Source organism: Lissotriton vulgaris, chromosome 8 (genome assembly GCF_964263255.1).
Source record: "Lissotriton vulgaris chromosome 8, aLisVul1.2, whole genome shotgun sequence".
NCBI lineage: Eukaryota > Metazoa > Chordata > Amphibia > Caudata > Salamandridae > Lissotriton > Lissotriton vulgaris.
In genome coordinates this window covers 430,023,914-430,036,023 of record NC_141696.1, presented here as the reverse complement: position 1 = coordinate 430,036,023, position 12,110 = coordinate 430,023,914, and the positions used below count along the sequence as shown (strand labels likewise).

The window sequence follows — 12,110 nt, the reverse complement described above, 5'->3', positions numbered from 1 at the left end:
GGTGAGCGGACTACTTGGCAAGTCAATGGGAGAAAGAGGTGCCGATGGCTCTCCCCCACCAAGTGCCGCTCGCCCATCGCCTCCCCGGGCGCTGGCTCCACCCCCCTGCTGGGTGTCTGGACTCCCCCATCCCGGACCTCCCGACCTCCAAGTGCGAGGGTCCGGACATCAAAGCACACCAGCCCTATAACTGGGGCAGCTCCAGAGCAGGAAGGCAGTTGTATCTTGGAGTCGAGAGACGTAAAGAGGAACTCATCCTGGACGGACTACTGGCGCTGCCATAGCTCTGTCCTGTGCACCATCGTCCTGCCTGTTGGCGCTGCCACAGTCGTCGTAACCTTCATCCTTCATCGTCGTCGGGATCTGCTGGCGTGGCCGCGGACCGTTGTAACCGTCATCTTCCACCGGGACCTGCAGGCTCCGCCGCGGACCGTCGTCCTTCCTTCATCCATCTCGGGACCTGCTTGGCTCCTCCACGGCCCGATCATCTAGAACGCCGAGCTCGAGGATTGAGAGCTATTTTGTACTCATTGGTAACTAAGACTGTCCCGCTACCCCTTTCCTAAACCAGAGACTAGAACCGAGGGGACCCCTGAGTCCAGACCTCCTTGTATCCATCATCGTAACCTAATTATTGCATATAAAGTCTCGTTAACCTTCAACCTTGTGTGGTGTCCGTCTGTGGGGGGGAAGTTACTTATCTGTACAGTCGTTGGAGACGGCTCTCCCTGGAGACCTCTCCCCGTAACCTCGGCCGACCCTCCCGGTCCGTCTAACAATGCTTTTGCGTAATTCCGTGCAATTTTCACAAAGTATGCAAAATGCAAATCTGTCATTTCGCACTAAATTTTAGTGCAAAATCTTTTGGCGCATTTTCCCTGTCTTTTTTGCTTCCTGACTTCCTGGTTTTGACTCTGTTTTGCTGGTTTAGTGTCTCTGTGCACTTTCTCACTGCTGTCCAGTGTTAAAGTGCAAGTGCTCCTGTTGTAAATTGGATTATAGATTGGTGTTTCCATGATTTGCATATTTGATTTACTGGTAAGTCCCTAGTAATGTGCACTGAGAGTGCCAGGGCCTGTAAATCAAATGCTGCTAGCGGGCCTGCCGAATTTATTGTGCCACCCACACGAGCAGCCTTTCAAAGGGTTCTCAGACCTGCCGCTGCAGTGTCTGCGTACAGTTTTTACTATCTGAAAGAAACCGATTAGTATTAGATTCCTTACATTAGAATATCCCCGGCGTCAGACTGGATCCGGAAATTTTTGCGTAGCAGTACCCTTGCGCGTCGGAAGGCGTCGTCTGCGGCTCCGCGTCCGTCGGTGGCGTCGTGGGCGCCTTGATGACGTTGTCGGAGTACTTAGACGCCGCCTCCGCGCGCTGACGTCAGTTCTTCTTTTTTCTGCGCCAGCAGCGCAGATCCGGAAAAACTGGTACCTTAGTCAATTTTTGACTAAACTTTTTAGGATCTTTTTTGATCTAATTTCGAAGTCTTCGACTCCAATCGGTGCTGGTAGGGATGCCAGGCCTTAAACCCTGTGAGGACTGCGACCGGCTGATGTCGTTGACGGACCCTCACCGCCAGTGCCTTCACTGTCTCGGTGTCGACCACGACGACAAGGCCTGCCCCGACTGCCAGGCACTGACATCGAAAGCTAGGCGGAAGCGGTCCCGCAAGCGGCTCGAGCTCTGGCAGTCGGCCCCGCGCCGCAAGAGGTCCCGGTCCGGACGGTGGTCAAGGGACTGGTCGCAGGGTCGGAGCCATCATAGCTCTGGGAGTCGACATCACTCTTCAGGCTCAAAGTCGTCAGGTAAGCACAAAAAGTTGAAGAGACGTCATCGCTCTTCCGACTCCCCCCGACGCGGCTGGGGGTTCGGGTGACACCGCCCACGCCGCTCCGTCGGAGACGCAGGCGTCGCGGCCTGCCCCATACCCTCCGGTCCCTGGGCAGCAAGCGATGCCGGAGGAGATCGAGCGCTTCCTCATGGCCATGAGGTCCCTCTCTCCTCCGACGGGCTCCGCGCCGCCTTTGGGCCCAGCGGACCTGTCTGGGGGCCCTAGCAGGTCGGGTGCTTCGGCCCCAACGCCGGTGGGTGCTACGGCCCAGACGCCGCCGACGCTGCTTTCGTGGCCAAGAAAGGGGCGCCCACACACGTGCTGCCAGCCACGCACCGCAGACTAATTACCAACGCGGTGGCAGCCGTGGAAACCGCCCTGGCGGCGGTCGGGGACAATGGCGAGGCCAGTCCACACCTACCCCTGCAGCATCCGCCTCAAAACCCTCCTAGTCCGTGCTTTCAGGCCCATGTGACGCCAGTGGGGGGCAGGGTTCGCCATCACCTCCTCCACTGGCGCACTGTCACATCGGACAGGTGGGTGCTGCAAATCGTCCGAAGGGGCTACTCCCTCCCCTTAGAGGCGACCCCTCCAGCCATGCCACCGCAGTACCACCGCGTGTCGGGGGATCACTTGCGACTTCTGCAGGAGGAAGTTACGGCCCTCTTGGCCAAGGGGGCCATCGAGCGCGTTCCTGGGCTAGGGTGTGGTTGCTACTCCCACTACTTTCTGGTACCCAAGAAGGGCAAAGGGGGCCTACGCCCTATCTTGGATCTACGGAACGTCAACAGCTTCCTCCGGAAGTTCAAAATGCTGACATTGGCTCAGGTCTTAGCTGCCCTGGACCCAGGAGACTGGATGGTAGCGTTGACTTGCAGGACACTTATTTCCACATCCCCGTCCTGCCGGCCCACCGGCGCTACCTGCGGTTCACGGTAGGCCGCGAGCACTTTCAGTTTACCGCGCTCCCCTTCGGCCTTACCAGCGCCCCACGGGTGTTCACGAAGGTGATGGCGGTGGTCGCAGCTCCTCTGCGCAGGTTAGGGGTTTCAGTCTTCCCCTACCTCGACTGGTTGTTGAAGGCGGGCTCGCCCCAGACAGTCGTCAGCCACCTCCAGACGACGGCAGACCTCCTGCACCAGCTGGGGTTCTCCATCAATGTGCCGAAGTCACACCTGTGCCCCTCCCAGAAGCTCCTCTTCATCAGAGCGGTTCTCGACTCGGCGCAGTTTCGGGTTTATCCTCCCGAACAGCCGGTTCGAGATATTCAGGCTCTGATTCCGATCTTTCAGCCTTTATCCCGAGTCTCGGTCAGGTTGATGCTGCGGCTTCTGGGGCTGATGGCCTCCTGCATCCTTCGGGTGCATCACGCCCGATGGCAGATGCGGGCTCTGCAGTGGGACCTGAAGTTTCAGTGGGCCCAGCATCAGGGCAACCTGTCCGACCATGTCCTGATCTCGGAGGGCACTGCGAGACAGCTGCAGTGGTGGCTCACGGACCTCGATTGGGTCAGCGGCAGATCCCTCTCCCTTCCCCAACCGGAGCACGTAGTTGTGACGGACGCGTCCCTCCAGGGCTGGGGAGGCCTCTGGTCTCCGGCGGAGTCCCGGCTCCATATCAACCTTTTGGAGCTGCGGGCGATTCGTCTAGCACTGAAGGCATTTCTTCCCTCTGTCCGGGGGAGTGTAGTGCAGGTGTTCACGGACAACACCACCGCCATGTGGTACTGCAACAAACAGGGCAGGGTGGGGTCGTGGACCCTCTGCCAGGAGCCTCTGGCAGTGGCTGGAACATCAGGGCGTGACCCTGGTGGTTCAACACCTGGCAGGTTCTCTGAACGCCAGGGCGGACGAACTCAGCCGCCGGTGCATGATGGATCACGAATGGCTTCTGAACTCGGACGTGGCCAAGGTCTCTTTCTGCAGTGGGGAGAGCCTTGGTTAGATCTATTCGCCACCAAAGAGAACGCGCAATGTCATCAGTTCTGGGCGTTGGAATTTCCAAGGCGGCACTCGCTCGGAGACGCTTTTCGTCGTGAGTGGAGTTGCGGTCTGTTGTACACCTTTCCGCCTATACCACTTCTGCTCAGAGTGCTGAAGAAGATCAAACGCGACCAGGCCCAAGTCATCCTTGTGGCTCCGGGCTGGGCACAAAGGTACTGGTATCCCGAGCTACTCAGTATGTCAATTGATCCCCCGGTTCGTCTGCCTCTTCAGGAGGACCTTCTGTCGCAGCAGCAGGGGACGGTCCTCCACCCAAACTTGTCCAGTCTCCACCTCCATGCCTGGAGATTGAGCGGCGACAGTTGAGGCCATTTGACTTGCCTTCTGAAGTCTGTAATATCATTCTGGCAGCCAGGCGTCCCTCCACAAAGTCGGTGTACGCCTGCAGGTGGAACAGATTTGTGGCATGGTGCACAGCAAAGGCTGTGGATCCTCTCTCTGCCCCTCTTTCTAAGGTTCTTCTCTTCCTTCTTTCTCTTTCCCAGCAGGGCTCTGCTATGGGCAATATCAAGGGCTACCTTTCTGCCCTTTCAGCCTTTCTCAGGCTGCCTGATCAACTATCTTTGTTCAAATCTCCTATTGTAACTCGTTTTCTGAAAGGCATCGAACACACGTTTCCACCTGTTCCATTTGTGATGCCTCAGTGGGACTTGAACTTGGTTCTTACCTATCTGATGTGCGCTCCCTTTGAGCCACTTCACAACTGTCCTCTCCGCCTTTTTACTCTGAAGACTGCTTTCCTGGTTGCCATCACCTCTGCCAGGAGAGTGAGTGAGCTCTTTCCTCCAAACATCCTTTCCTTTCTGTCCATCCGGACAAGATTGTGTTGCGGACTAGACCCTCTTTCCTGCCCAAGGTTGTCACGGCCTTCCACATCGGGCAGTCTATCACCTTACCCACCTTCTATCCACCTCCGCATCCCCCAAAGGAGGAAAAGCGGCTCCACCGTCTGGACCCAAAACGTGCGCTCTCGTTTTTTCTAGATCGCACTCGCCAGTTCCGGTTGGATGACCAACTCTTTGTTGGTTACGTGGCCTCTAAGAGGGGACGGGCGGTGCACAAGCGGACTTATTCTCGGTGGGTCGTCTTGTGTATCAAGACTTGTTACTCCTTGGCGAAGAAGGAGCCTCCTGTTGGACTGAGGGCCCATTCCACTCGGGCCAGGCGGCTACCACTGCCCTGGGCCGGGGAGTCCCCGGGCAGGACATCTGTCAGGCAGCTACGTGGGCATTGCTGCACACGTTTGCAAGACACTACTGCCTGGACAGCCAAGTCCAGAGGGATGGCTTCTTTGGCCGTTCCGTCCTCCAGGGCTTTCTGGTGTGATTATTGGTTCGCAGACCCACCACCGGGGTTGGTATTGCTGGGGTATCTATTCTAAGGTAAGGAATCTAATACTAACCTGTTTCTTTCAGATTAACAAGTTACTTACCTTCGGTAACGATATATCTGTAAGAAACAGTAGTTAGTATTAGATTCCTTACCGCCCCACCCATCCTTCCCGTTCTGCGTACCGATATCTAGGGTTAAGGTCATCCCTTTCAGGGCCCTAGTTTCAATGGCTCCAGTGTTGGTTTTTAACATGGCTCTGCGTTTCTGGCGCGGAAAAACTGTGTCTAAGAACTGACGTCAGCGCGCGGAGGCGGCGTCTTAAGTACTCCGACGACGTCATCGCGGCGCCAACGACGGACGCGGAGCCGCAGACGACGCCTACCGACACGCAAGGGTACTGCTACGCAAAAATTTCCGGATCCAGTCTGACGCCTGGGGATACTCTAAGGTAAGGAATCTAATACTAACTACTGTTTCTTACAGATATATCGTTACCGAAGGTAAGTAACTTGTTTGCCAAAACGACTTGGCAAGTGCACCCACTTGCCAAGCCCTAACCTTCCCTTTTATACTATGTGAGTCACCCCCAAGTTACCTCTATGGGCAGAGAGCAATGTATGTGAACGGTATGACATTTCCTGGTGTGTGTGACATGTCCCAATAGTGAACTACAGTGCAATTCTTTTTTCACTGTTGAAAAGCTATCTGTCCCTTTGGATAGAATGGGGAATACTCTGTAACATTACGAGTAAATCTATCCATTGGGACAAGATTGAGAAATGGAGTTTAGTATGCCTGAACTCAGAATACAGAAATGCATCTTTTAGTGAAGATGATTGTTATTTTCTATGTTTGAAAATACCACTTTTAGAAAGATGGTATTTTCTTGCTTACCCATCCTGTGTGACCTCTGCTGGGTTGTAGATTACCTATCTGGCTTTGGAGTGACAAGGGCTGGGGATATGTATTCTCTCCAGACAGCCACTGTGGGGGTAGAGGTGTGTCCTGCCTTTACTGGATGAGTCAGGGCTGTGCTGAATAGACCTGGGCTGCATTTAGAGTAGTGGGAGGAGATTTCCTTGCACCTGAATGGGCCTGGTCTGCCTTGGACAATGCGGTCTCAGACTCCTGCGGGAAGCTGGGCCAGAGAGGACCAAACTGGTTTGGACTAAGCACAGAAACCCTTCCCAAGAGAACAAACAAAAATGAAGTATAAATATTGGGGCTCAGACCCCAGAACTTTAGAACTCGCCTGGATCAAGGAACCTGCCAAGAATAAGAGCTGGAAGTACTGCCAGGAGGTGTACTGCCCCTTTGCTGTTGTTGCTTTCCTTGGTTGGCAGCTGCTTCTGCCTTGGTCAGTGAAAGGACTGGACTAAACTTTCTTTACTTGTCGCTAAGTTTCTCCAAGGGCTTGAAATAGAGCTTGCCTCCTGTTCACGAAGTCTCAGGGACAGCAAAGACTTCGCTTGTCTCCGAGTACTGCCTCTGGAACCATGAGTTTCAGTTGCCACAGAGGGGGAAAGCAGCCGACACCGCTGCGGACTTCATGATCTGAAGGCCTGCAGAGGGCACAGCTGCACTTTGCAGCACATCCCTCGTCTCACCGAATAAGACAACCGCAGCCGCCACGGAGCCGCTGCTTGCACTGCGACCTGTGGGCACCGCACTCTGTACCGCTTCACTTCACTCCACCGCCCTGGTCTCACCGACGATGTCGCTGTGCGCTGATCTGGACACCTGTGACCCCACTGTGGTTTGGGGGCACCGCTTATAAGTCACATCACGCACCGCCCCGTCCCACACAGCTGTCTGGGCTGCCTGACGCCAGTTCCCATCAACCAGCACTGTAGCTTGCACCGTGATCAGTCAGCTCCGCAACAAGCACCGCCTCACCGCATACGGAACACGGAACCATCTCAAGTTGTAACACACACACATCTCGATTGAAAGTAAGTCTACTTGCCAACACTTCGGTTCTTTTTTCTATGACCTTGGCTTAATGAACATTGAGCATTATGGAGCTCACACCAGCCCTCGTTTTGTATTTCCAGATAGTGCCAACAGGAGGAGTGATCCGTTCCTGTGCTGCAACCTTTACCGATCCTATGGAACCACTAGCGCATTTCGATTTGATAAAGTTCTGTAAATAATGATTTTCCCTTCTCTGTTTCACATTCACTTTTAGACCTTTCACGCACCATCCCTTATGCATTCCCTTTTTTTGTTAATTTCTCCATAGCATTTTCTTTCTGCTGTTCACACACTACTGGATCACCGGCCACAATACTTTGGCAAGCCACACGAGCCTTCTAGGACCCGGGGACTTAAATATTTTACCCCTTTGATTTGGTGAGATTTACTCTGCGTCATTTCCACCATATTTATTGCTGGCACCATCCACTTTATATCTCACATCAGACTTTACGAACGAGGAGTTATTTATTTCCCTTTTCTTGTAAATTGTGTCACTTCTCCAGATATTCCTCTTACCCTACGGGCCACCGTTACTTGAGTCATGGGCGTTGCCGGGTCGGAATTATCACCGGCTGAGCGGTGAGCTTCATTCCTTTATCATTCTTTCCTTATCCCTGCTACTCTTATGTTTCTCCTTCTTACTCTTGTTCTTCCTCTTCCTCTCCCTTCTCCATTATAGACTTCCAAAGAGACAGTTTTTTTCATCCTAGGTATGACTGATTGACACTCCACCACCTTTTTGCATTCCACACAGAGCACCTGCATGTTTTGATATTCGTACACTTCCTCCAGCAGTCTTTTTATTCGCGTTACAGTTTCACTTTTTCCTTTCTAATTCATCATATGTCGTATGTGGTGGACTTCTCCACCCCATCACATCATACCCCCCTTCCTTCATAAACATAGTCTTCTGTCACACTACTTTCACATTGTAGGTTCCTCGTACACAGTGAGTGTCTCACGGACTATGGTTTTTTCCTTCGGTTTGGGTTCTCAATCATTTGACAGTCTCTACATGAGACTTGTTACAAGGAGCACATTAACTTGTGTTTACTGTCATTTGTTCCACCAATGTCCCTTGTATCTTCCCCAGCTCTGAAGAGTCGCGGGATAATAATCCCACATGCAACTAAACACGTGTCGGCTGGATTGCTTAAAAGAACATTAAAACACCGAATTACTCTCAAACTACACGACAAATTTCTTGTCTTTTTCCTTAGGCCTTTGTTTTACATGTACATGTGTCCACACTGACACACCGTGTTATATTTGATTGTTGTGTGCATGGGTATCCATTTGAGACTTTGTAGTGCATTGGTTTCTGCCATCACACAATTGGGGGTTTATAGGGCTTATCCCCTCACCCTTTTGCACCAGACCCCTACCCTGAAGGTCTAAACTTATTGCGTCCACGTTTAGCAGTGCGCCCTTTCTTTTCCCTGACTAAAAACCCTTTGCGAGTACAGGACCATCCACTGGCTGCCAGTGGAAAACAGGATCACATACAAAGCCTTGTATTACTGTCACAGAATTCTCCGGAATAAAGGCTCCAGTTATCTCCACCCTAAGATAACCTCCTATACTCCTGTCCGCAATCTTAGATCGACTGGAGCCCACCTGGTCAGAGTACCGAAATTCCATAAGGCCAGAATGGGAGCACGATCCGTCAGCTATCTGGCGGTCAATAAGTGGAATACTTCACCACTGACTCTGAGAGCCGAACCCACTGAGAGCATCTTTCGCAAAGGCCTAACAACCTGGTTATTTCCTCCCTAAATTGGACTCGCTGAAGGCTTTTTCTTTAAAAACAAAAAACTGTTTCCCCTTTTTAGATGCTCCCTACCTCTTTTCCTCAGTGGTTTTCGATCCTAATGCATGGACACACCGTGTGGTGTAACCAGACGCTTTACAAATGGAATTATTATTATTTCAGTAGTGTATCCCCCTTATCCTGACTAGAAGGAAGTGTCCATATTGGACAAAGGTGCATACCATTGCCAACTAGAGACCCCCAATCCTCACATCTGTTGCTCCTGTGCTTTTGCTGTCATTTTTAGGTCGAGCCTAGCGGCAGCGTGCATGCGCTGCATGCAGTAGTCGAGTATGCTGTTGAAGCCTCGTCTACTCTCCTCCCATATTTTTCATTGGCTTGTCATTGTCCTTTGTAAATGCTGGTTTTCGATTGATAATGAGGCTTGTTAGTCCCTCCTTGTTACCGTCCTGTCACCATTTGTTACCTCCCATGAGGACTGGATCTTTTACTTGTGGCGTTACATGGTCTCCTTCATAAGTCGGTAAGCACTATATTTTTTTTATTTGCGGCGCGGTCTGCTTTCACTTAAACGGATGCACTTGTTTATTTAATTAATTTTCCGCAAGGGCCGAAAGGGACCGCTTCTACTCAGTAATCTAACAAGCATTTGCAATGCAATAGGTCTCACATTTACACGAGTTTGAGCTATGACATTGGAAATAACAATGCATTTTATTTTTGTTTTTAAAACATAAATATAAGGCATTGTCATTTACAATGCCAATAGCTTAAACCCGTGTAAATGTGAGACCCATTGCATTGCAAATGCTTGTTTTTACTGCAAATGCAGCATAAGTATGTGAAATGGCATACTGGCGTATTTTGGGGAATTTCTGCATATCAAGTGGCACACGAAATTCCTAGAATTACGCTGGCATCATTTACATTACGCAGAGGCCTAGTCTATATCATATTTAGATGAAAAGTAGGTATGTTAGTCTTTCTTCTGTGTTAGCAAAAAGTGCCATCTCCATACAATAGATATTGGAGAAGAAAACACCCTGCGCATGAGGGCTTTAAAGAGTAAGACTAGAGGCTGCACTGCCATTCCTTTCGCAGTTTTCCAGTGGGAATTGCCAAAAACTCTGGTGGTGTGGAATTTATACTAAATATTGATCCCAGTTTACTCCAGAAAGTAATGTGAAATGACAGGCAGTTGAGCATAGGTGTACAACTTCAGTCTAGGAAGGAATGATCTATGCCGGACTTTCAAGATAGGAACGTATGATGAATTAACATACAATGAATTTATGATAAATTAACAAACAATGAATTTAAATGGAAATAATTGCCTACAGCTTTTTCTAAACATATGTCATGGCCCTATCATTCCGGGCTTGCACAGGACATCCTTGTTCTCACAGTGATGCTACTATTTTTCTACTCCAGAGCTGTTTTGTTAGCATTTGAGGTCCTGACTATGTGTGGTTTAATAATTGGTCTAGATGAACAAGAGTAGTGTTGAGGATTAAGCCTGGATGAAAGTATAAGACTGGTTCATACCAAAAATGTCTGGCCCAGAGCCATTTTCTACTTGAAATTGTTTTTGTTTAAACTTCAAATTATGCCAGCAGGTGAAAAAAAATCATTCAACATTATAAGAAACAACATTTTGTGCTAAATGCATAATTTTGCAACAAAAATTACGCAATTTTGCACATCCCGATTTAGGTCCAACTGGTGTAGAAGTCTGACGTGGACGATCTTTAAAGATTGCTTTCGCCAGGAAAGCAACAGTACAGTATAAGAGACAATTTGAAATATTATTATTCTATGTGAATACTCTTTCTTTTGGGTTTAATTTACAGGATCCTTCAGACCTGTTATGATGATGCAGCAAAGTTCCTGCAGTTACTCGCCAAGCCCGGGTGCAACTATTTGGAGCAGGAAGACTTCATTCCTTTTTTGCAGGTCAGACACAACGTAATTTCAATCAATCAGGATTTATAAAGCACGGCTAATCACCCAATAGAGTATCCAGGCTCTTGCAGGCTGCCAAAGCTTTATCGACTAGGCACGTCTTGAGGGCCATTAGGAATTCAGAAATTGAGGTGATGATCCGGAGGTGCTTGGGGAGGCTGTTCCAGGTCTTTTCTGCGATGTGGGTGAAGGAGTTTCCTCCACTTCTGCTTTGAGAGATGCGGGGGGAGTATGGGCAAGTGAAAGGTAGACGGAGAATAGACTTCTCGATGGTTGGTAGAAGTTGAGGCAGAGGTTAATGTAAGTGGCTCCTTGGTTGTGTAGAGCCTTGTATGCATGGGTCAGCAGCTTGAATTGGCATCTCTTCTGTACGGGGAGCCAGTGGAGGTTCCTGAGGTGGGGTGTGATGTGGGTTTGTCAGGGAAGGCTGAGGAATAGTCTGGCTGTGTCTTCTGTGTACTTTATATATCAATAAGATTTTTTTTTTGTCAAAGGATTTTTTATTAAATGTTTGATAACAAAAATAAGACATGCGACAATCCCGCACAACTTCCCACGCAGGGGGCAGCTACAACGGCAGGCGATATAAACACATAGCCCAAGGGAGTTAACAGGGACCTAGTCCGTAAGAAGTCCATAAGCTAAAAGGTGCATTGAAAGCTTAGCAGGGGCCACGTCTCCTTCAGGTCAGCGACTAGAGCCTGGTCACGGGAGGAGAAGTAGCATTGCAAGGGCATAAATCAGTGGCACCCAGCGGGCCCGCAACTTGTGGAGGCTAGAGCGCTGCCCCAATAGCTGTCGGGATGTCACAAGAACAAGAATCAAAAAAAAAAAAAAAAACCTTCCCAACCCCATAACCCTCCCCCCTCCCCCAGCGGTGGTAGCAATGTCCGCACATAAATAATCATCCGAAGGACCAACATTCACCCTTGAAATAGATGGAGAGCTTGTACGCTGGGTGGACAAACTGCTGAGGGAAGACCCTTGGAGAGGAACCGAACTAGAGGCCCCCAGCGGTATGCGAAGTTCTTGAAATCATCCAAGAAGATGTCAGCCATTCTTTCCATACTCAACAGTTTCCACAACCTTGCATGCCATAAAGAAATTGCAGGGGCTTCCTTCTTCCAGGCCGCGGCCAGGGTTAGCTTGGCCGCTCCCACACACAGCCATAGGATCTTTTTGTCCGCTCTGGTCTGAAGAGTGAGATCTGAGTCTCGAAGTCCCAGCAGAA

At 50.4% G+C, this 12,110-nt stretch overlaps 1 protein-coding gene across 1 annotated transcript in view; it reads left to right on the top strand.

Annotated features, from left to right (window-relative positions):
* The window catches only part of PPP2R3B (protein phosphatase 2 regulatory subunit B''beta), a 392,957-nt gene that overhangs the window by 239,514 nt on the left and 141,333 nt on the right, over positions 1 to 12,110 (top strand). The window contains exon 4 of the mRNA XM_086934207.1: positions 10,768 to 10,870. Within this exon, the coding sequence (XP_086790333.1) occupies positions 10,768 to 10,870 (103 nt within the window). The remainder of the gene's footprint in view (positions 1 to 10,767; positions 10,871 to 12,110) is intronic.